The sequence below is a fragment of the Chiloscyllium punctatum genome, chromosome 44 (genome assembly GCF_047496795.1).
Source record: "Chiloscyllium punctatum isolate Juve2018m chromosome 44, sChiPun1.3, whole genome shotgun sequence".
NCBI classification, from domain to species: domain Eukaryota; kingdom Metazoa; phylum Chordata; class Chondrichthyes; order Orectolobiformes; family Hemiscylliidae; genus Chiloscyllium; species Chiloscyllium punctatum.
This window is the reverse complement of record NC_092782.1, coordinates 2,549,953-2,575,861: the sequence shown is the minus strand read 5'-3', so window position 1 is coordinate 2,575,861 and position 25,909 is coordinate 2,549,953. Positions and strand designations below refer to the sequence as shown.

The 25,909-nt window shown below is 41.0% G+C and overlaps 1 protein-coding gene and 1 pseudogene across 1 annotated transcript in view; both read right to left on the bottom strand.

Moving 5' to 3' along the window:
• Positions 1–6,671: 6,671 nt before the first annotated feature.
• LOC140466590 (general transcription factor II-I repeat domain-containing protein 2A-like) lies at positions 6,672–9,308 on the bottom strand (annotated as a pseudogene).
• A 5,336-nt stretch (positions 9,309–14,644) lies between these two features.
• The window catches only part of LOC140466667 (laminin subunit beta-4-like), a 130,036-nt gene continuing 118,771 nt past the window's right edge, over positions 14,645–25,909 (bottom strand). Inside the window, exons 33-35 of the mRNA XM_072562107.1 lie at positions 24,682–24,858; positions 22,968–23,118; positions 14,645–15,087 (exon numbers count right to left, since the gene is read on the bottom strand). Of these exons, the coding sequence (XP_072418208.1) occupies positions 14,948–15,087; positions 22,968–23,118; positions 24,682–24,858 (468 nt within the window). The 3' untranslated portion in view covers positions 14,645–14,947. The remainder of the gene's footprint in view (positions 15,088–22,967; positions 23,119–24,681; positions 24,859–25,909) is intronic.

Sequence of the window (25,909 nt, the reverse complement as noted above, 5' to 3'; positions counted from 1 at the left end):
CTGGAGAAAAGAAGGAGCAGCTTACACTGGAGGGAATCAAAGAAGAATTTTAAATGCAAAGTAACATGGAACCAAAAACCACTTTAGGTCAACAGGATTGACAGGACAATGAGCAAATAATTCCCATTACCGAATAACCTAGGGCAGCAGATGCTTAGACTAATCAGATTGTGTGGAGGGTGGAGGATGGGAGGACACTAAGAAGACCATTGACTCTAGAGATAAGAAAGGCATGTGTTAAAGTTTCAGCAGCTCAGCTAAGTATGGAGGCATGCAATGTTGCTGGGTTGGAGGAAGGGGGATCTGACTGATAGGCAATCTTGTGTTGTTAACAGAATGTGAGCATTGTAAACTGTGGCCTTAGGGGTTATAGCCAGCGAGGAGAGTAGTTAATGGCAAGGGAGAAAAGCCTGTGATTGGAGTTAAAGCACTGGATTCAATCTTGCAAATGTTTAACTGGCAAAAAATAAAGAAAGAAAACTGAAGAAAAAAGAAATCTAAACAAGGACAGCTTGCCCTAAATTATGTTCAGAGGTATTTAATGAATACCTCTTTAGATTTTTGTGTGGGCAGAGCAACAAAGGAAATATTGTCTTCACAGATGTTTTCTATGTGTCTCAATTGTGCTGTCTAGTTCACCAACTTTATATGCTTTGAGTATAATAGATGTTTACAACAAAAAATGTTTTTAAAATATAAATATATTATTAAGAATCCATAAAACTAATTAATGAAATGCAACAGGCATTTATGGAATGTTACACAATAGTACATGTTGTGCCTTGAACTTTCCAGTCTTTATAAAGCAGCAAGTCATCAAAAAATGACATTATTAATGGAGTATTAGTGCTGAACAGAATTTGCTGGTGCACACTTGCAGACATGGGCAGTGATGTGTCTGTAACAGCAGATGCTGCAGGATGCATCTGTGCACACACTGATGACATCACCATGTCACGTGTGGTGACATCATCGCCAGCACCTGTTTCACAGACAAGGGGTTGAGGAGGAGGCAGAGGCTGGGATCCTGGCAGCCTTCAGGCAAAGGCCAGCACAGGGAATTGAGGCATGGTGCAGGCCGGGACTGCGAGTTTCGGGACAGAGGTCAGGATAGGACTCCTTAATTTGCTACCACCTAACCTTTTCCATCTGCAAACACTGCCTCACCACTTCATAGGCAGGTGGGCACTACTTGGAGCCACGTTGGACCCCAGCCCGCATTACTCACCTCCCTCCATCCTATATTAGTTCTGTGTCCTCCAGTGTCATTTCCTTTCATTGCTTCCGTGACACAGGGTTGAGACAAAGTGCATGTGAGCTCCTTGCACGATCTGTTCATGCTGTTTGAAATATGTCCACCATATAATTAAATTGATTAAGCCTTGGTCTTTTTGGGGATCCTCAGCTCCTCTACCAAGTTCAGGAAGCTGTGACAAACTACAGTCCAGGCATTGAGTTCTTATTTGCTAATCGGGTAATTGGTTAATTTGGTGATGGGTTATTTTAAATAACGTAGAGCTGGGTTCCTACCCAGTGGAGTTGGCTTCCAGAAGGGAAAGGTGAAAATTGATGCTCATACTAAACTTGATTCACAATAAAACCCTTGCAAATCTCTGAGAGTGTTCTGCTGCCTGATTCAATATATGGATAGCTGTGGGTGAAAGATGGCAGCAGAGGATTAACCTTGATCTCTTTCTCGATTAAAGACAGCGGAAGAAAATTCCTGTTGGTGGCAGAAACAAATTTCCTTGTAACCTGTTAAAGTTAGATGGCAGAGTCACATTACGGGATCGAGAATTATGATTATCTGTCAGTGTTTTTGGCATTAGAGCCATATAAACTGTAGAAGAATAAGGTGGAAATATTGCTTTGGGTCCCCTCCTATCAAGAAGAAACAAGATATGGTTTCAACCAGGAAAGAATAACTGAAGTATTTTTGAAACAGGATATAATAATCCTGGACAATGAAGGGAGACTGGAGTTTGTAATATGATTTATGGACAGAGTTTCCAAAAAGGATAACTTATTGAGTAAGATTGGCCATCAGTCCATTCAAGAATATATCATGGCATTTGAGAGATTATATAAAAGGCTAGAAATTTGACATTTTGGACTGACACTTGACAGTTGGTGTGGAATTAACAAAGTGTCACTGAATTTGAAATTTTAACTCTGCTTTCTCTCGAGAAATGCTCCCAGGCCTGCTGAGTTTTTCCAGCAATTTCTGTTTCTGTTTTAGCTCTTCAGCATCCACAAGTCTTTGTTTTGTTTTAGAAATTCCAGAGTCTATTCTGGCATTTAAGCTGTCGGACTGCACACAAATCTCACAAAGACTTAGTATTTGGCCAGTGTTCAATTCCGCGATAATGCTGCTATCTTAAAATATTTTTGAGGAGACTTTAATTTCCAGATATCTTTACAGGACATGTTGGGGATTCTGCAGTGATACAGGGAGTTGCTATGATTATTGACCCTTGTAGGTTGAAGGCAGCCTAGCCACAGGCATCTGTATAAGGAAGAAATTGCAGAAAAATGTTTTGAGAGGGTCACGCCTCCAATAAATTTCTGAATACAAGAAAAATGTAGATTGGGTGAGAACCAACAATGCACAAATCTCAGAAATCCTCAGGGATAAAGGTTCATAGATAAGTAGATGTTTTCAGTGTGATTCTAACTAGCGCTATGTCAGGAATTGTCCAAGGATAAGGAGTCAACTATTTGATAAGAACGAATAGCAAGAAAATATTGCGTAAGTAGCCAAAGATTTAAGTTCTCCCAGGAGTATGTCAGTTACTGATTCATTCAATTGTGCTGTACTAGATAGTGGCTATATCTCAACTGTGTGTGGTATCACGCTGAACTGATATTTAGAAAACAAAGACAAAGTAAACAAAAGTAGGTTCAAAGAATTTGCATCTGCTTTCAATTCAAGGATGATAATTTGTTATCGTCTTCAAAGAGAGTGGTTCTCCTGTGTGAGATTGCAGGACTGCATCATTTCATAAGTACCATTATTATTCAGAGTGTAATATAGTTATTACTGAGTACATCTTTGAGAAAAAGTGAAAGTGCATTCGGACATTGAAAATGATAAAGCATTCATATTTTATAAAGTGGTAAAGTTGCAATTAACAGGATCCAGGCATTATTTTATTCCTTGGAAGAAACCTGGAGTTTCTGTCAAGAGGTCCAAACAGATTGACCTCTGCAGATAGGAGTCTGGCTAATAAGAAGAGGGTTATTTGGAAAGTGCAATTTTCCCATTAAAAAACTAAAGCTGCTGCAAAGCAAACCAGAGTTGTGGATATGAATAGAGATTGTTGATAGAACACATCACAGTGTGATATTGAAAGACAGCACCACACCTCCTTGTCAGTATTCCTTTAACCTGTGGATTTAATGAAGTAGTAGTCAGGGACCTGAAGATATGAAACGGAGATGAGAATGTCTGTTCTGACATTTTGTAGAAATGATGACCAGGTTTGGTATATCCATGGTGATAAGTAAAAAGGGCAGGTGGACTACATTGGACAAAGTCATGGAAAAGTGGATAGGCATAGTCCTTGTGCCACCAACAAAATTCTTAACAGATAATGCCGGTGAGGTTGCAAATACCAAATTTTGGGAGATGGGTGAGGAATTAAGTATTATTTTAAAGCTGCAGAACATCCATTCAGCAATGCTTAATGCAAAAGAAACCTGCAATAGTTGATGAGCTATTGCATTAGACACAATCAGAACCCTAGGTTACAAATAATGCTTGCAAGAGCAATGCAAAAAAAACCTTACAATTGATTGAGCAGTAAAGCCCATAACCATTAATATCAGGACTCAAAATTGCCTTTAATGTTGCAAAATAAACCTCCAGCACGAGAAGGAGCAATGCTCAGCTTGATTCTTTTACATAGCTCATTAGTCTAGAGCACATTCTACACACCTGCACACAGGATAAAACACACAAAACATGATAGAGCAGACCAATGTCATGTTGTATCATCTGCTTGTGAAGCATGTGAGTCAACACTTTTCACTGTGCTTAGGGACATGTGATATTAATAAATCAAATCAAATCTACTGCCTGAATAGCGCTGTATGCCACCTCTAAATTCACCCTCTAACTATATCCACCATTGCCTGGACTGGTTGCAGTTATTGGGCATCTGAAAGGGTAAAACCACATTGGTCGGGTTTTGCTTGGAGAGCAAAGTGGACTTCATTACAATTCTCCAGCTTGCAAATCAGAAGAAATATTAGCATTACTAGCAATTGGGATGTTAGAAGAAAGTCTCAGAGTAAGGATAAAGTCATGTTGATGTTTTCTTCTCTCCTGCTTATCCATGATTACTCTCATGACCACCACCTCTTCTCTGGAGATAAGGTCACATAGTGACCTCTGCCTGTTAGCTGCTGCTGACTCCTGGATTTCACCACTTGGCTTGCAAGTGAAAAGTATGTGGGCCAATTATATCTAAAATATGGCACTAAGGTGTACTACTGTGTGCGCAATGCCCTGTCAGAAATGCCACCTTGGCAGAAATATTAAACCGAGATTCCATCAGCCATACTCAGATTGACATAAAACATATCATTGTGCCATTCCAAAGAAGATCAATTGAGTTATTTACAGTGTGCCAACCAAGAGTTCATCCTCAAGCAATATAACAAAAAACATTGGTTGATTTGTTGTTTTCAAGCATTTTCTTATGCATTTTTACTGCCACATTTCCAACATTGCAACTTCAGACTACACTTTAGAAAGTACTTCTTTGGCTGTCATATTCCTTAAATAACCGGTTGTCATGAAAAAGCACTATGTAAGTACAAGTCCGATTTCATTCAATATACAAAGCTGAGCTCAGCCAGAGGCCCTCATCCTCAGTCAAATATGTCATGATTGAATACTAGATATTGCGTACAACCTATGAGGCTTGGAATCAAGGTTTACAGTATTTTTGAGTGTGCAAGATTGTTGTAAAGCATTTGAATATCAGATGTGAAACCTGACTGTGAGAACATGTTTGGGGTGTGGTGGATTTATCAATATATAAAACATAGAAACATAGAAACTAGTAGCAGGAGAAGACTACATGGCCCTTTGAGCCTGCTTTGCCATTCAGTATGATTTTGACTGACCATCCAGCCACTGCTTTCTCCTCATACACTTTCACCTCTTAAGCCTTATATTCAAATTCTCCTTGAAAACATTCAGTGGTTTGGCCTGAACTGCTTTCTGTAGCAAATAATTCCACAGGCTCACCACTGTCTAGGAGAAGAAATTTCACCTCGTCTCTGTCCAAAATTGCCTACCCCATATCCTCAAACATTGCTGGACACACTGGTCATTGGGAACATCATTTCTGCATTTGCTCTGTCCAGTCCAGTTAGAATTTCAAGGGTTTCTATGAAAATCCCCCTCAATCTTCTAAACTGTACTGGATATAGTCTAACTGATCCAGTCTCTCTTCATACATCAATCTGCCATCCCGGGAATCAGTCTGGTAAACTTTGTTCCACTTCCTTCATAGCCAGAACATCTTTCCTCAGATAAGGTGACCAAGACTTCACACAGTGTTCCAGCTGTGATCTCACAAAGACCCTGTAAAATTGCAGCAAGCCACCCCTGTTCCTGTATTCAAATCCTTTCACCACAAAGGTCAACATAGCATTTGCCTTCTTCACCACCTGCCTGTTCATTTTCAGTGACCGGTGTGCAAGGACATCAGGTCTCATTGCACCTCCCCCCTCTTTCCCAATCTCTCACCATTGATAATAATCTGCCTTCCTGTTTTTGCTACCAAAGTGGATATCCTCACATTTATCCACATTATTCTTCATCTGCCATGATTCTGCCTACGTACTCATCTTGTCCAAATCACAATGAAGTATCTCTGCATTTGACTCACAATTCATCCTCTCTCCCAATTCTGTGTCACCCCAAGATGTTGGGGAGTAATGACCATGTTGGATTCCCAGAGAAGACGCTGGTGAGCTGCAGCCACTCTGATTTTCATGGCACGTATTAACAGCATCTAGTTTCTCTCTGCTACTAGAGAAATTTGTAACCTGCATATAAATGGGGTAAGATTAAATAATAATGAGCTGTTAATACTTGCAAATAGGTCACTTCCTGCTCACCAGCGAGATTCTCATCTATGTGTTGATCCCTATTACAGAAAATTGGACTTATTTGTCTCGATGTTGAAAATCAAATTTTTGCTATATTTTGACCATTGTCACCGTTGTTCAGGGGCTCGGAAAATTCATTCCCAAGAGTATGAAACTGCTCAGTGTTTCTGCCCTCTAGTGGAAAGGAAGAGCCAGCTAACTTTCCTGAATTATGTTAAAAATCACACAACACCAGGTTATAGTCCAACAGGTTTAATTGGAAGCACACTAGCTTTCGGAGCGACGCTCCTTCATCAGGTAATAATGGAGGGCTCAATCCTAACACAGAATTTATAGCAAAAATTTACAGTGTGATGTAACTGAAATTATACATTGAAAAATTGATTGTCTGTTAAGCCTTTCATCTGTTAGAATACAGTGATAGTTTCACTTTCATGTGTAAATCACAAAACCTTTTGTTTAAAAAGTTGCATTCTCGGGTTAGCTGTTAACAATAGTGATAGCTAGACAATATGTCTCCAAATCATTCCTGAATTATGTATCACTTATTCATATGGATACCGATGTCCTTTCATGAACTGCACTGAGAATTTCCTCATGGGTTTTCGGTCACTTTTACTTTCACAGAAACTTTCTTTAAACTTATATTCATCAGGATTTCTAATGATCTTCTGAAGCTTCAGTGGTCCAAAATGAAGACCCAATGGGAAATTCCTGGCTAAAATAAAGCAAAGAATATTTTTAAGATGAGAGTAGAAAGACTTAAAAAAAGAATTGAGGGCAAATTTTTTTTACTTAGTGGTTCTTATCTGGAATAAACTTCCAGAGAAAGTGGTGGATGCGTGTACAGTTACAACATTTAAAATAACTCCTTGATAAGTACACAAATAAAAAATATTTAGAGGGATGTGGGCCGAGCACAGGCAGGAGGGTTTCATTCAGTTTGGGGTTATGGTCAGCATGGACTGGTTGGACTGAAGGGTCTGTTTCCATATTCTATGACTATTTAACTTCACACGGTGGAGATCTAAAACACACAAAAACATTCTGAAGGAGGGTCATTGGATTTGAAGCATTAACTCTGTTTTCACTTCAGAGATGCTGCTAGACCTGCTGAATTTCTCCAGCAATTTCTGTTTTTGTGTGTCTTAAGAAACTCCCAGCATTTAACTTTCCAGCATGAGAATGAAGTGGCTGCAAGGTGTTCTTATAGAACTATGAAAGATTGCGAAAGGATTGAAAAAAGTTAAAATCGCAGGAGAATAAGGACTGCAGCTTCAAACTAATGAAAGGATATTTTAAGACAGTATATCAAAAGCATCTCTAAAAAATATGATAGTCAATACTTGGAACAAACTTCTCTAGGGAATTAGAGTCATAGGATCACTTTGGTCCAACTCGTTCATGCCGAAACGATATCTCAATCTAATCTAGTCCCACCTGTCAGCACCCAGCCCATATCTGTCCAAACTAGGGGTCAGCAATTAATTCTTCCAAGGGGCCACATGAGAAACCTGAGTTGTGTTGGAGGGCCAAACCAACAATAAGTTGAACATAATTCTGCTCAGTATTAATTTTCTCCCATTGTAAAAAGTACTAAATTATATAGTTTTGCACTGAAACTTATAATCAAAAGAATAAGGATATTCTGTTACAATAAAGATATGAAATTATGGAGTCGGTCAAATCTAGAAGAAATAAACAGTATAAACGATAATTTCAGTATTTCATTTTATTTTTAACATGTTAATCTCACAAACCAATAATGAAAAGTTGTTTCATTATTGTTCAGTATTACAAACAACAAACAACTCTATACAAAAAGCAATAAGTGCTTTTGATGTTTTTCACTTCATTTTACTTGTTTAGTGAGAAAACTCCAGTCCGTTTTGGGCTTGAACAAGTGACTGAAATCTGGGTGAATGTCTGAGGTGGATACGCGAAGGACAGCTGAGAGGTGATCATCAGTGATAGAGGATCTGTATTTGGATTTGTTGAACTTCATCCCTGAGAATGTCTGCTCGCATATATAGGTAGATCCAAAGAGGACTAGAATCTTCTGAGCATGCCTCCTCATGTGGGGAAAGTTCTCCTCTTGGAGGGAAGAGGAAAAATCAAGCAGTGAGACTGACCTACAGTACTCTGCCAGAAGTGTGACAGACTGCAGGTCAATGAGTTCAAGCTGAACATCACTAGGTGCATTCTCCACATCGCATGTAAACGGGGGGAAAAAATCATGTGCATTTCATTCTCAACCATTTTAAAGTCTTGAAATCGACTTGAAAATTCACCATGCAGTGCTTCTAACATAGATGAGTACTTATGGAGGTGATCAGCTGAAGGTGCGGCTTCCTTCAGTGTTGGCAAGTGGGTGAGAATGTTGTCCTCCATTTGGCTTAAAAGAAGCTGCAACTTTCTCATAAAAGCCTTCACCAAGTTGTACCTTTCATGCACTGCAGTTTCACATTTAGTTCATTCCTAAGTGCAGTCACATCAACAGCAAAACCAAGGTCTGCAATCCAGTCTGCATCTGAAAGCTGTGGAATGCCATTCCCTTTCTTCACACAGAAATCTTGAATCTCTTCTCTCAGGTCCCATACACTTTTCAGCACTTTGCCCAGGCTGAGCCACCTGACAGCTGTGTGGTAGCCTATGTCACGATGTTCAGTCTCATTTTCCTCCAAAAGTGCAACAAACTGCCTGTGATTCAAAGCTCTTGCCCTGATGAAGTTAACTATTTTAGTTACAACATCAACCACATGGCTAATTTTTAACACTGACTGACACAACACTTCCTGATGTACAATACAATGCAAAAAGACCAATTTCTGTTCAGGGTCAATTTCTGTCACTTTATCCTGTATTCTCTTTAAGAGTCCAACATTTTTTCCCGTTAGATTTGGACAACCATCTGTTGTCACACCCGCCAGCTTGTCCCATTTTAGTCCCAACGTGTACAAACATGCATTTACCTCCGTGAACAAATCATTACCAGTTGTTGTTCCTTTCATTGACTGCATGGCTGCCAGCTCCTCTGTGATTTTAAAGTCCATGGTTATCCCATGTACGAAGATGAGTAGCTGGGCTGTGTCACGTACGTCGCAGCTCTCATCCAAAGCCAAGGAAAAAAAGTCAAAGTTGACCGCTTTGTGCTGCAGCTGAAGCTCCAGATTTCTCGCCATGTCCCCAGTCCTTCTCATTACAGTGCATCGGGAGAAGGGCGCATTCTCAAAAGACTCCTTTTTCTCCGGGCATATTAGTTCTGCAGAGTCTAACAAGCACTCCTTAATAAACTCTCCATCAGAAAACGGTTTACTGTTTCTGGCGATTTTGTGGGATATGACATAACTTGTCTTGGAGTGAGCTGACGTTTTGAGGGCTAACCAGCAAGCATCACTTTTAGCTGTTCACGCACGCACATTCACGCGCATGTGCGTCCATACATAAATAAAAAAAACATCCTTTCCAAAACAAAAGCGACACAGTTGTATTGCGTGCATGGCATAAATTTATGTTCTAATTTAAGATTGACCTCATGCAGACCGGACAGGAACGACCAAAGTGCCGGATATAGCCTGCGGGCCGTAAAATCCCAGGTCTGCTCCAAACTCTATCTATTCATATACTCATCCAGATGTCTTTTAAATGTTCCAAACGTATGGACCTCCACAACTTCCTCTGGCATCTCATTCCATACATGCACCACCCTCTGTGTGAAAAAGTTGCCCCTTAGATCACTTCTATATCTTTCCCATCTCACTCTAAACTTGGAAGAGACTTGGTCTATTTACCCTATCCATGCCCCTCATGATTTTATAAACTTCTATAAGGTCACTCCCCTCAGCCTCCGACATTCCAAGGAAAACAGCCCCAGCCTATTCAACCTCTCCCTGTAGCTCAAATCCTCCAATCTGGCAACATCCTTGTAAATCTTTTCTGAATGCTTTCAAGTTTCACAACATCCTTCTGATAGGATGGAGACCAGAACTGCACGCAATATTGCAAAAATGGCATAACCCATGTCGTGTACAGCCACAACATGACCTCCCATCTCCTGTACTCAATAAAGGAAAGCATACCAAATGCCTTCTTCACTGTCCTATCTACCTCCGACTCCACTTTCAAGGAGCTATGGACTTGCACTCTAAGGTCTCTTTGTTCAGCAACACTCCCTAGGACTTTATCATTAAGTGTATAAGTCTTGCTAAGATTTGCTTTCCCAAAATGCAGACCTCACATTTATCTAAATTAAACCCCATCTGCCACTTCTCAGCCCATTGGCCCATCTGTTCAAGATCCTGTTGTAATCTGAGGTAACTTTCTTCGCTGTCCACTACACCTCCAATTTTGGTGTCATCTGCAAACTTACTAACTAGACCTCTTATGCTTGCATCCAAATCATTTATATAAATGACGAAAAATAATGGACCCAGCACTGATCCTTGTGGCACTCCACTGGTTACAGGCCTCCAGTCTGAAAAACAACCTTCCACCACCACCCTCTGTCTTCTACCTTTGAGCCAGTTCTGTATCCAAATGGCTAGTTCTCCCTGTATTCCGTGAGATCTAACCTTACTCACCATTCTCCCATGGGGAACCTTGTCAAAAGCCTTACTGTGAAGTCCATATAGATCACATCTACCACTCTGCCCTCATCAATCCTCTTTGTTACTTCTTCAAAAAACTCAATCAAGTTTGTAAGATGCAATTTCCCATGCACAAAGCCATGTTGACTATCCCTAATCAGTCTTTGCCTTTCCAAATGCATGTACATCCTTGCCCTCAGGATTCCCTCCACAACTTGCCCACCACCGAGGTCAGGCACACTGGTCTAAAGTTCTCTGGCTTGTCTTTACCACCCTTCTTAAACAGTGGCACCACGTTAGCCAACCTCCAGTCTTCTGACATCTCACCTGTGACTGGGCAATCGCTTTCACTGAGTACACCTGATCAGGTCCTGGGGATTTAATCACTTTTATGTGTTTCAAGACATCCAGCACTTCCTCCGCTGTAATATGGGCATTTTTCAAGATGTCACCATCTATTTCTGTACATCCTATATCTTCCATGTCCTTTTCCACAGTAAATACTGATGCAAAATACTCCCCCATTTACAGCGGCTCCTTACAAAGGCCACCTTGCTGATCTTTGAGAGGCCCTATTCTCTCCCTAGTTACCCTTTTGTCCTTAATGTGTTTGTAAAAATCTTTTGGATTCTTCTTTGCCAAAGGTATCTTATGTTCCCTTTTTGCCCTCCTGATTTCCTTCTTAAGTATAGTCCTACTGCCTTTATACACTTCTAAAGATTCATGCGATCTATCTCGTCTATACCTGACATATGCTTCCTTCTTTTTCTTAACCAAACCCTCAATTTCTTTAGTCATCCAGCAATCCCTATACCTACCAGCTTTCCTTTCATCCTAATAGGAATATACTTTCTCTGGACCCTTGTTATCTTATTTCTGAAGGCTTCCCATTTTACAGCCGTCCCTTTACCTGCGAACATCTGCCCCCCCAGTCAGCTTTCGAAAGTTCTTGCCTAATACCATCAAAATTGGCCTTTCCCCAATTTAGAACTTCAACTTTTAGATCTGGTCTATCCTCTTCCATCACTATTTTAAATCTAATAGAATTATGGTCGCTGACACCTCAGTCACCTACCCTGCCTTATTTCCCAAGAGTAGGTCAAGTTTTTTTACCTTCTCTAGTAGGTACATCCACATATTGATTCAGAAAATGTTCTTGTACACACTTAACAAATTTCTCTCCATCTAAACCCTTAACACCATGGCAATCCCAGTCTCTGTTTGGAAAGTTAAAATCCCGTACCATAACTGCCCCATTCTTCTTACAGATAGCTGAGATCTCCTTAGAAGTTTGTTTCTCAATTTCCCTCTGACTATTGGGGGGTCAATAATACAATCCCAATAAGTTGATCATCCCTTTCTTATTTCTCAGTTCAACCCAAATAACCTTCCTGGATATATTTCCAGGAATATCCTCCCTCAGCACAGCTGTAATGCTATCCCTTATCAAAAATGCCACTCCCTCTCCTCTCTTGCTTCCCTTTCTGCCCTGCTTGTAGCATTTGTATCCTGGAACATTAAGCTGCCAGTCCTGTCCATCCTGTAATTACATTTCTGTAATTTCTATGATATCCCAGTCCCATGTTCCTAACTGAGTTCATCTGCCCTCCCTGTTAGGCCACTTGCACTGAAATAAATGCAGTTTATCAGTCCTACCTTGTTCTCTGCTTTGTCCCTGCCTGCCCTGACTGACTCACTTCTGTTCTCAACTGTACCGTCTCAGGTTAATCTCTTCCCTCACTATCTCCCTGAGTCCCACCCCCAACCTTACTAGTTTAAATCATCCCAAGCATCCCTAGCAAATCTCCCTGCCAGTATACCCAGAAGCGATTCCAGTGATCCAAAAATGTGAATCCTTCTCCCATACATCAGCTCCTTAGCCATGCATTTATTTGCTCTATCCTTCTATTCTTGCCCTCACTAGCTCATAGCGCTGTGAGTAATCTAGATATTACTACTCTCAAGGATCTCCTTTTTAAATTCCTGCCTAACTCTCTATAGTTTCCCTTCAGAATTTCATCCTTTTCCCTTCCTATGTCATTGGTTCCAATGTGTAAAATAACTGGGGCCTCTCCCCTTTGAAAACATTCTGCACCCTCTCTGAGACACCCTTGATTCTGGCACAAATGAGAAAACACATCATTCTGATTTTTTGCTGCAGTCCACAGAAACGCCTGTCTGTGCCTCGGACTAGAGAGTGCCCTAACACAGTTGATGTCTTGGAACCCGACATACCCTTCATTGCATTAGAGCTAGTCTCGATACCAGAAACTTGGCTGTTCGTGCTACGTTCCCCTGAGAATCCATCACCCCCTACATTTTCCAAAACAGCATACTTGTTTGAAATGGGGATAGCCACATAAGGCTCCTGCACTACCTGCCTGCCTCTATTACCTTTCCTGGAGTTAACCCATCTATGTGACAGTATCTGTAATTTTTCTCCCTTCTTATAACTGCCATCCATTACACCCTACTTGCTTTTGTAAATTCCTCATTGCCTCTGACTGTCTCTCTAACTGATCCATTCGATCTGATAGGATTCGCAACCAATGGCATTTATTGCAGATATAATCCTCAGTAACCCGTAAACTCTCCTTAAACTCCCACATCTGACAAGAAGAGCATATGACCCTACTAAAGGTCACTTTTGCTTCTTTCAATATATAACCCAGAAAATAGCACTGTCTTATTCCTCTACAAAACACAGCTCCAGGCTAACTTAATAATTATGGCTTATATTTTTAAGTTTAATCAAGAGACACAACTTAAAAAAACATATAATCAAGAAAGAACCCACTCTACTCACTACTGCAGACTTACTGTTAGGCTACACTTAAAAATATTCACTTATCTGTTTCTATGCTGGGACCTCTCCCAGACAGGTTCCTCCAAGGTTAGTTGTGAATTTCACTGTTTGTTAATTTTCCCAGACGCACTCCAATGTCCAGTTATACATGAATTCAAACAACAAAGGCAGTAATTGTGCAGGTTCACTGCTGTGTCAGTTAGCATTGTGGGTTTTTCTCTTTCACTCTCTCTCTCTCTCTCCTGCTTCCTTTGTCTGCTCCTCTCCCTTTGAAAGTGCTGGTTTTTTTTCCAAAGTTCCAAAACAAGGCAATAGCATATAAAACAGTAATTGCTGCTCCTAGCATTTGAGGAAATCACCTCCAACACTGAAAATACCTCAAAAAAGGAGTAGCCTGTTACAGCCAGAAATTTTCCCCATCCTCCATCTTGGATTACCCAGACAATTAACTCTGCTAACTGCAAAATGCATCAAATGGTCTCATACATCTGGCAAAGACGTTACATTTGTGACTTTGTATACATTGGTCCCTTGCATTGTGGGCTGCCTTATGCTTTTAAAGAAAAGGCAACAAGAAAGATAGATAGATATGACAGTTTAAGAAGAAATTCACCAAAGATCCTTGCACAGCACCTTCTGAAGCCATGACCACTTCCATCCAAAACAAGGACAGCAGAATCATTGGAGCACCATTAGCTTCGAGCTCCCCCAAGCTACTCACCCTCCTGACTTTGAAATACATCACTGTTCCTTCATTTTTGCTGGGTCAAAATCCTGGAATTCCCTTCCTACTAGTATTGTGGATCAACCTACAACACCTGGATTACAGCCGTTCAAGAAAGCAGCTCACCACCACCTTCTCCAGGGCAAACATGGATAGGTAATTAATGCTGGACAGTCAGTGATGCCCATGTCCCACAAATGAATTTTAAAAATTGCAAAGATTGTTAACAAGTAATCTTAAGGAAAGAGAGCAAAGTGCAAAGTCATTTTGTCAGGAAATTATGTCAGTTCATGGACATCACAATTGATTAGGGGTCCAATGCATTGACGATACGTTCCTTCTTGTGCCTTTGTAAATGGTTTATTAGCAATCAAATGGAATGTTAACTGTTTGCACGGTGCTCAAAATTGTTGTTTTTATTGCAACCTGTAACTGTACAACCTCCAAATAATGAACATGCTGAATGAATACTCAAGGAGACAACATCTGTAAGTTCAGTTTGTATAAATATTAGTGCTATATTGCTCCAGTGATTGGACTGTGAAGAGCAAAACATTCAAAAAATTTACAAGATATCACATTTCCACATCAATATTAGGATTTTGAAAAAGAATTATACACTTTACATTATGTAAGATTTAAAATCTTTTAATTTTAAAAGTTATAAGGATAAGTGATAATATTAAGGGACAAGATTGAAATTTTCTATGGAAAACAGTCAACATAGTGAGAGAGCTTGCTGTCAATAAATGCTTTAATGCTGGTCACATTTTGTTCAAGGTCAGACAAGTAATCTTCTTTCTCTTTTATTTTCTGATATCCATCTTGTAACTTCTTCTCCAAGGCTGTAAGTGCAGAGAACTAGATCATTTAGTATTGCAAGGTAAATCACTAGTTACAATGTATTGTTCTCGCGATTAGATTATCAGTCAACAGTTTTTATTTGGCCCCAATTGCTGCTGACATTAGTGATGCATTTCCTGTGTCACACCCTGATTGGAGATGGTTCAATCTTCAGAGATATTCATATGGTGCCTGTAGCATTATATGAGGCTATCCAAAGTCTTTGGAAATCCAAGCATTCAATTTTGTTTGCTATTCCTCTTCTTTTGGAAAATTAATAAAGTTTAATAAACTTTTAAGTAAAGCTTCAATCATCTCTGCAATATAGATTTGCATTATACTGTTGAAAATTACCAACATCTTTTCAAACAGCAGCTTGGACACACCCTGAAGAAAAAGTGAATATTTTTGCAACTTTCACCAGTGAAAATTGAAAAATGGGACTCACAGAAATGAGCACCTCTGCTCATTAAGATACATCCCTAAGGCAATCTCTCACATTCAACTTTAATTCTCCAGTGCTGTTTAAGCTCCATTCATGACCTAGGAATCCTTGCTCTTAGGTAAGTAGCTGTTTTAACACATGTTCTACCTTCTAAACAAAATGTCCCAGTCAAACTGGGGGAGAAAATAGTTTTGGTATGCTTTTCAAAGTTTATTTGTTTTGGTCCAAGCTTTATGTGTGACAGATAACTTCTAGTCATAGTGAACTATTGGGATCAATCAAATGTACATGGATACTGCTGCCCATTATTGCTGGTTTGATCGTCTTTAAAATGGTGAAAGAATGATTTCTTTAGAAAGAAATCTTGTGGGTGTGGGCTGCGCTGGCAATGCCAATGTTTTTAGATGAGATTACTTACAGTGTGGAAACAGGCCCTTCGGCCCAACAAGTCCACCCCCCCCCGCCGAAGCGCAACCCACCCATACCCCTACATTTACCCCTTACCAAACACTACGGGCAATTTAGCATGGCCAATTCACCTGACCTGCACATCTTTGGACTGTGGGAGGAAACCAGAGCACCCGGAGGAAACCCGCGCAGACACAGGGAGAACGTGCAAACTCCACACAGTCTGTTGCCTGAGGCAGGAATTGAACCCAGGTCTCTGGTGCTGTGAGGCAGCAGTGCTAACCACTGTGCCACTGTGCCGCCCCTAGGTGCATGAGCAGAAGATTGATTAAAATCCTAATTTTACATACAGGTCATTCTGCGATAATGCGTGTTTCATCAGTGTGAATTGGCTATAACGCGATTCATGAATTGTAGATGTTGTTTGGATAAGGCGAACTTTCTAGCAATTTTCTATTATCGATCTTCTACAGTGATATTGCATAGTGGGATTTCCTATAGCACAAAGCTGCAGAGGAACACAACTGTCACATTATAGCAGAAGGACCTGTATTATGTTGTCATGCGAACTCTCAGTAAAGATTAGTTAAACATTTCCATACATTACACTATTGTTTTGAAAAACCATTAAGAATGATAAGTCTAATTTTTCTGACATTTAGTATTAACTAAAAATTAAAAATAGATGTGAAGGCAAACAGTGAGAATGAGACAAAGAGTCTACAGAGAGATATAGACAGGTTAAGCGAGTGGGCAAAAACTTGGCAAATGGAATATGGAGGAGTGGAATATTATTTAAAAGGAGAAAGACTGTGGAAAACTGCAACACATGGATTTAGGAGTCCTTGTTCATGACTGACAAAATTCTAGAGTCCACTTTCAGTGGGTAATAGGGAAGGCAAATGGAATGTTGCCCTTTATTTCAAAAGGAGTGGAATATTAAAATAGGGAAGTCGTACTAAAACTATACAAGGCACTGATCAGATCATATGTAGAATACTGTTAACAGTTTTGGCCATTATCTAAGGAAAGATACTCTCGAAATGGAGGTGGTTCAGGGATGGTTCGCTAGATTGGGAGGGATTGTCATATGTGGAGTGGTTGAATAGAAGGGGCCTGTACTCACTGGAGTTTAGAAAAATGAGAGGACACCTTATTAAAACATATACGATTTTTAAGGGGCTTGACAGGGCAGATGTGGAGAGTTCCAACTGAGGGAAAGTCTAGGACTAGAGGTCATAATCTCAGAGTAAGAGGTTATTCATTTAAGACATGAATGAGGATGCATTTATTTTCATAGAGGGTAGTGAATCTGGATTTCTTTACTGCAGAGAGCTGTAGAGACTGGATCATTAGAATATTCAAGGCTGAAAAAGACAAATTCTTAATCAATACAGGAATCGAGAGTAATGGGGAAAAGGCAAGAAAATGGCATTTAAGATTATCAGATGATCTCATTAAATGGTGGAGCTGAATGGCCTATGTCTTATTGTCTTACTGTTTAAAACATGTAAATTCTGTCTTTTTCCGCTCTTAGACTGGGGTATTCCCCAAAATCCTTAGCCAGCAATTTCCAAATGCGCATCCACTTCTAATTGGAAGGACAAGGGCAGCAGATATGTGAGAACACCATTAGAACATAGAACAATACAGCACAGAACAGGCCTTTCGGCCCACGATGTTGTGCCGAACTTCTATCCTAGATTAAGCACCCATCCATGTACCTATCCAAATGCCGCTTAAAGGTCGCCAATGATTCTGACTCTACCACTCCCATGGGCAGCGCATTCCATGCCCCCACCACTCTCTGGGTAAAGAACCCACCCCTGACATCTCCCCTATACCTTCCACCCTTCACCTTAAATTTATGTCCCCTTGTAACACTCTGTTGTACCCGGGGAAAAAGTTTCTGACTGTCTACTCTATCTATTCCTCTGATCATCTTATAAACCTCTATCAAGTCACCCCTCATCCTTCGCCGTTCCAACGAGAAAAGGCCGAGAACTCTCAACCTATCCTCGTACGACCTACTCTCCATTCCAGGCAACATCCTGGTAAATCTTCTCTGCACCCTCTCCAAAGCTTCCACATCTTTCCTAAAGTGAGGCGACCAGAACTGCACACAGTACTCCAACTGTGGCCTAACCAAAGTCCTGTACAGCTGCAACATCACTTCACGACTCTTGAATTCAATCCCTCTGCTAATGAACGATAATACTCCATAGGCCTTCTTACAAACTCTATCCACCTGAGTGGCAACCTTCAAAGATCTATGTACATAGACCCCAAGATCCCTCTGTTCCTCCACCTGACTAAGAACCCTACCATTAACCCTGTATTCCGCATTCTTATTTGTTCTTCCAAAATGGACAACCTCACACTTGGCAGGGTTGAACTCCATCTGCCACTCCTCAGCCCAGCTCTGCATCATATCTAAGTCCCTCTGCAGCCGACAACAGCCCTCCTCACTGTCCACAACTCCACCTATCTTCGTATCATCTGCAAATTTACTGACCCACCCTTCGACTCCATCATCTAAGTCATTAATAAAAATTACAAACAGCAGAGGACCCAGAACTGAACCCTGCGGAACTCCACTTGTAACTGGGCTCCAGGCTGAATATTTACGATCTACCACCACTCTCTGCCTTCGACCGGTTAACCAGTTTTCTATCCAATTGGCCAAATTTCCCTCTATCCCATGCCTCCTGACTTTCCGCATAAGCCTACCATGGGGAACCTTATCAAATGCCTTACTAAAATCCATGTACACTACATCCACTGCTCTACCCTCATCCACATGCTTGGTCACCTCCTCGAAGAATTCAATAAGACTTGTAAGGCAAGACCTACCCTTCACAAATCGGTGCTGGCTGTCCCTAATCAAGCAGTGTCTTTCCAGATACTCGTAAATCCTATCCCTCAGTACTCTTTCCATTACTTTGCCTACCACAGAAGTAAGACTAACTGGCCTGTAATTCCCGGGGTTATCCCTATTCCCTTTTTTGAACAGGGGCACAACATTCGCTATTCTCCAGTCCCCTGGTACCACCCCCGTTGCCAGTGAAGACGAGAAGATCATTGCCAATGGTACTGCAATTTCCTCTCTTGCTTCCCACATAATCCTAGGATATATCCCGTCAGGCCCGGGGGACTTGTCTATCCTCAAGTTGTTCAAAATGTCCAACACATCTTCCTTCCTAACAGGTATCTCTTCTAGCTTATCAGTCCGTTTCACACTCTCCTCTTCAACAATACGGTCCCTCTCGTTCGTAAATACTGAAGAGAAGTACTTGTTCAAGACCTCTCCTATCTCTTCCGACTCAATACACAGTCTCCCACTCCTGTCCTTGATCGGACCTACCCTTGTTCTCGTCATTCTCAGGTTTCTCACATACGCATAGAATGCCTTGGGGTTATCCTTGATCCTATCCGCCAAGGATTTTTCATGCCCTCTCTTAGCTCTCCTAATCCCTTTCTTCAGGTCCCTTCTGGCTATCCTGTATCCCTCCACTGCTCTGTCTGAACCCTGTTTCCTCAACCTTATGTAAGCCTCCTTCTTCCTCTTTACTAGACCTCCCTCGTCAACCAAGGCTCCCTCACACGACCATTTCTTTCCTGCCTGATCTGTACATACATATCAAGGACACGTCGTATCTGCTCCTTGAAAAAGTTCCACATTTCCACGACATCCTTCCCTGACAGCCTATGCTCCCAACGTATGCTCCTCAAATCCTGTCTTACAGCATCATAATTTCCCTTCCCCCAATTGTAAAATCTTCCTTGTTGTGCGCACCTATCTCTCTCCATAACCAAGGTGAAAGTCACAGAATTGTGGTCACCATCACCAAAATGTTCACCCACTAACAAGCCCACCACTTGTCCCGGTTCATTACCGAGTACCAAATCCAATATGGCCTCCCCTCTGGTTGGACACTCTACATACTGCGTTAGAAAAGCTTCCTGGACACACTGCACAAACACCGCCCCATCCAATCTACTTGATCTAAAGAGCTTCCAATCAATATTTGGGAAGTTGAAGTCGCCCATGACTACGACCCTGTGGCTTCTGCACCTTTCCAAAATCTGTTTCCCAATCTGTTTCTCCACATCTCTGCTGCTATTGGGGGGCCTATAATAAACACCCAACAAGGTGACTGCACCTTTCCTATTTCTGACTTCAGCCCATACTACCTCCAGAGGCAGATCCCCCTCAAACTTCCTTTCTGCAGCCGTTATACCATTTCTAATTAGCAATGCTACCCCCCCCTCCTTTTTTACCACCCTCCCTAATCTTACTGAAACATCTGTAACCAGGAACCTCCAATAGCCATTCCTGTCCCTCATCTATCCATGTTTCCGTGATGGCCACAACATCGTAGTCCCAAGTACCGATCCACGCCTTAAGTTCACCCACCTTATTTCTGATACTCCTTGCGTTGAAGTATACACACTTGAGCCCATCTCTGTGTCCGCAAGTAGTCCCTGTCAGTGCTACCTTCTCCACAGGCTCCCTACAGTCTTGGGCATCCTGACACACAGCTAGCTTACTTGCTGGACTACAAGTCCGGATCCCATCCCCCTGCCAAATTAGTTTAAACCCCCCCGAAGAGTGCTAGCAAACCTACCCCCCAGGATATTGGTGCCCTTCTGGTTCAGGTGCAACCCGTCCTGTTTATACAGGTCCCACCTTCCCCAGAATGCAGTCCAATTGTCCAAATATCTGAAGCCCTCCCTCCTACACCATCCTTGCAGCCACGTGTTCAACTGCACTCTCTCCCTATTCTTTGCTTCTCTGTCACGTGGCACCGGCAACAACCCAGAGATGACGACTCTGTCTGTCCTAGCAAGTTCCCCTCCAACCCATTCACCATCCTGACTTGGAAATCTATCATTGTTCCTTCACTGTCACAAGATCAAATTCCTAAAAATCTCTCCTCAATGGCATTGTGGGTCAACCCACAGCTTTGTGGACTGCAATGGTTCAAGAGGTAACTCACCACCACCTTCTCAAGGGCAACTAGGAATGGGCAATAAATGCTGGCCCAGCCAGTAACACCCATGTCCCATGAGTTAATAAAAAAAACTCCATGAGGGCAGCTGTAGCTACAGAGGAACCTCAATTATCCGTATGCCTTGGGCGGGGAGTACTTTGTTCAGATAATTGAATGCCGGAAAACACAGTTTAGCAATCTTGTCTGGATAATTGGTTTACACTGCTGGTGTCTTATTTAAAACCCAGCTGCACTCTATGTCAGAGTCAAGAATAGCCCTCATACTCAACCAATAAGGAGGACATAGCCACTTCAAAGAAAGCAAGCTGGAGATCTTCATGGATGATATGGGTGGAGGTGGGGGAGACAACCTCACAATGGCATGCCACTGGAACATGCCAGCCTGGATCCAAATCTCTACACACTTCAGGGCTGTGCCTCAGGTGAAGTGGGATGCATGGCATTCAGGAAGAAAGTCAGTGATCTTCTATGCTCCAGAATGGTAAGAGCCCATAATCTTTTCACTATTATCATACACTCACAGGGTCACTTACTCTGCCACTGCACTTGCCTCTCATCAAGGCTCAGGAACTGCAGCTCTCACTGTTGCATACATCATACGTACTCAACACCTCTCACCCACCTCAGCCCATGTAACTAGTTACCCATGCCTTCCTCTGCAATCCGACTCACTCACTGCGGATTGCAGTGGGTTTCTTTGATTAGGAAGGGAAACTGACATAGTCAGGCTGGTGAGCCTGATGTCAGTGGTGGGGAAGCTGTTGGGAGAAAGTACTGAGAGATAGAATTTATTCAGATTTGGAAATGAATTGACTTGTTAACGATAGGCAGCATGGGTTTGTGCAAGAAAGGTCATGTCTGACCAATTTGATAGAGTGTTTTGAGGACGTGAAAAGAATGATTGATGAGGGACAGAATGTTGTCTACATGGACTTTAGTAAAGCTTTTGACCAGATACTGCATGGCAGGCTGGTACAGAAGGTACAGTTTCATGGAATTCGTGGTGAGCTGGCTAGATGGATACATAACTGGCTTGGTCATAGAAGATAGAGAATAATGGCGGTAAGGTGCTTATCAGAATGGAGATCAGTAACTAGCAATGTTCTGCAGGGATGTTATTTATAATATATCTAATTGATCTGCAGGAAAATATAGGTAGTCTGATTAGTAAGTTTGCAGATGATAGCAAAATTGGCAAAGTTGCAGATAGTGAGGAGGATTGTCAAAAGATACAGTGGGATATAGACAGATTGCAGATCTGGGCAGGGAAATATCAGATGGAGTTTAATCCAGACAAATGCATTTTGGAAGATCAAATTCAGGTATGAATTATACAACAAAATAGCAGAACCCTTCAGGGTATTGACATACAAAGGAATCTGGGCATATAGGTCCACAGATCCCTGCCTGCCTTCATTGGCTGGGGCATCAAGTATAAAAGTTGGCAAGTTATGTTAACAGCTGTACAAAACTTTAGTTAGGCCACATCTTCAATATTGCGTGTTGTTCGGGTCACCACACTACAGAAGGATGTGAATGCTTTGGAGAGGATGCAGAGAAGGTTTACTAGGATGTAGCCTGGTCTGGAGGGTTTTGGTTGTGAGGAGAGATTGCAGAGACTCGGATTCTTTTCACTGGAAAGACAGAGGCTGAGGCTCGACCTGATAGAAGTCCACAAAATTATGAGGGCTATTGATAGGGTGGGTAGTCAGAGGCTTTTTCCCAAGGTGGAAAGGTCAATTACAAAAGGGCATAGGTTCAAGGTGAGAGGGGCACAGTTTCTGAGAGATGTGCAGGTGTTGGATGTCTGGAATGCACTGACGTTGGAGATGGTAGAAACAAGCACGTTAGCAATGTTTAAAGTATATCTTGATAGACACATGAACACGAGGTGAACACAGGGATAGAAACCACACTTGAAGAATAAGTCGCGGGACTAAATAAGGAACAGGAATTAGTGCAAGCTGGGTGGGCCAAAGGGCCTGTTCCTGTGCTGTGTTATATTAGTGTATACCTGTAATTCTTTGTAGTTTTTCTTCCAGGTCTTTTGCTAAATCAGCAGCGTCTTGTTGTAGTTGTTCTGCTTTCTGTTTTCCATCAGGTGGAACCTCTTGAACATTGATGTTGCTTAATTTTACATAAGTCTCGTTCATTTTTTGAAATTCCTTCAGTAATCAAAACATAAACAAGCCCTCAAATAAACCGGGTCATTTACAAGTAGCAGATAAAAGTAAAAGACAGTTAAGTGAGAAAAATGGTTTAAATATAAGACAATAGAACCTTAAACAGGCTCCACTGAGCTTAAACATGCTCATTACGAGAGCAACTTAAAACCAATTTCATTGTTCTGTTCTTAATTTATACTCTTCTGCTTATCTTTGTTTCAAATGTTTACGCCTTTCCCCCAAAAGTGGTCTATCTGACTTTGGTCTAACTATTACTTTGTAATAAATTATCATTATTGCTTTTTCCTCCATATGAGTTCAACTTTGGTTTCTTTTCTGATAATTATCATCACTCCTCATTGCTGGCATTGGCCAAATGCACTATCCAGTTGTGAAAAGATAATATGCTAACTTGCTGTATTTATTTTGAATCAACCTTTTCAGACGTGTTAATACACAGCTCTGCCAGAGTAGGACTGAACCCAGATCCTGGGAATAAGAGTCCTCAAGCTTGTTTTGCCCAGATTTGAACAGGGGACCTGTATGCATCAGATGAACAAGATAACCACAGGATACTGAAAAACAATGTTAAATCAGAACTGTTACTTCTTCATCAAACAGAGTCACTGAAATAATGTCACACTGGTGCGATTCAAACCCACACCTCCAGACAAACTTAAACCTAGTCTCCTTAACCATTCAGCCAAACTGCCTGCCATACTGGCATGCTGTACTATTGGGTTTTTTGTATTAAGATTTGCTAATTGTCGGACATGTTCCTTACACACAAGTTAATAAACATCATTAAATAAAAATATAGCTTCTACACATAATATCACATATTGAAGGTCGTAGCTCCATTGTCTGGACACCTCAGGCCTTTGATGGAGCAGAGAATTTGACAGATGACAGAAAGCCCCAAGTGCAATACAGTACCACACGCCATCCCCTCATCCAGCATGTCACCTGAGTGCCTGCTCCCACTGGCTAACTTGGCCTCAGCTCTGATATCTCAAAGAGGACGTTGTGCCAGTGCTGAAGGAAGACAACTTCAAAGATGCACTTCAGAATACCAGCACCTTCTGGTGGAGTTCTGTGAGTGACAAGAAGGAGGGGATCTAACCAGGATACCAAGTTGTAAAATTGATTTATCTCCAGCAATAAACTTTGCTGATAACTAAGTTTTGAACCTCTGACAAGAATTTCAAAATTGTACTGCTGAGAATAAAACAGAGGGCCTTCTTAAACTGGCCATATTGTGGATGCTGGACCAACACAGGTGACAAACTACAGAGGTCATCACATTAGAGATTGCTAGATATGGGAAGTACAATCTGTGCTTTAAGTGGAAAGTAGGCCATTGATCCAAGTCACTTTTTATGCTCTACACATCACCCTCTGCCTCATTTCACCTAATCTTATCAATGTATCTAACTATTCACTTTTCCTTACATGTTTTTCTAGCTTATTCCTAAATGTGTCAATGCTAGGTGCTTCACCCACTCCCTTTAGGACTCATTCATTGCATTATAACTTTGTCAGAGATAAGATTAAAATAATTACTTGCTCAGCTTCCTCTGCATGAGCTTTTGCTCGGTTCGCTTTCTCTTTTGCCTTTTGTGCCATTATCTTGTTGTTATCCGTCTTGTTTTTCACTTCTTCAGCTTCATTTTGGAGCTTTGTTACATTGTTCATTAACTGCATTAGAGTCTCAAAAATTGACTCAATTTTCTTATTAATCTGTCATGAGGCGATTAATATATGAAAATATCAATATTATAAGTAGACAAAAATTGCAAATCAATGATTTTTTATTGATCTAAGTTTTAATCTTGCAGGACCTTCAAATTAAAACCTCATTTAAAGAGGTGTATTACAACACTAGCCTGGTAACACAAGAAAAAGTAATATATGGAGAACTGAGAAGAGGAACAAAGTGATTTTAAATGCTAAGAAGGTGTATAAAAAAATGTTGGCAGGTAAGATAAAAGTTAAATGAGAAAATAAAAGTTAAATGAGAAAGATTTCGAAAAGTAAAAAAGCAATAGAATGCTTTAAAATAGGGTGAAACGCATTATATATGGAAAAGTAAATCATTTGCAGAATGAAACAAGGACATATACTAAATGAGCATTTTGCTTCAATTTTCAAAGAAGAGTATTAAATAAGTGTGGAAACAAGTGTATAAGGGAAGAAGATACACTTTTGAGTAAGTTGACTATAGATAGGGGATATTATGGTGGGATTCACATTGGAAAGAACTTTGGGCTGGCTAGTATATATCATGGAGTTCTGGAAGAAATTAAAGAGAGAAGCAGTAATTGATCAGTTGATAGCTCTCTTGCATCTGAGTTAGTAATTTGTAGAGTTGGTTCTCGTTCTAAGGGTTGATTGCAAAAAACAAGAATGAGAATCCAATGCAGTACTGAGAGAAGGTTGGACTATTAGAGGAGCTTTTTTTGGAAGTGAAACTGAGACCCCATCTGTTCTTCCAGGTGAATGTAAACAATCTTAAGACAAAATTATGATCCCTAGACTTTGACCATTGTCTTAATTTAGTTGAAACAGAACATTCTTGGATGAGGGATGGTGTGAATTTTTTAGTGGTTTGTTGACTATATTGGTAAAGATTATAATTGATGGGCAGTATTTGATTAAGGGCTGATATCACATATGTACAAAATAGGGAACAGTGAGGACTGGAGTGCATCATGGAGGCAGTGAAGCCCGCAGATGCTGGATGCCGGAGTCAATAGATGTGAAGCTGGAAAAGCACAACATGTCAGACAGT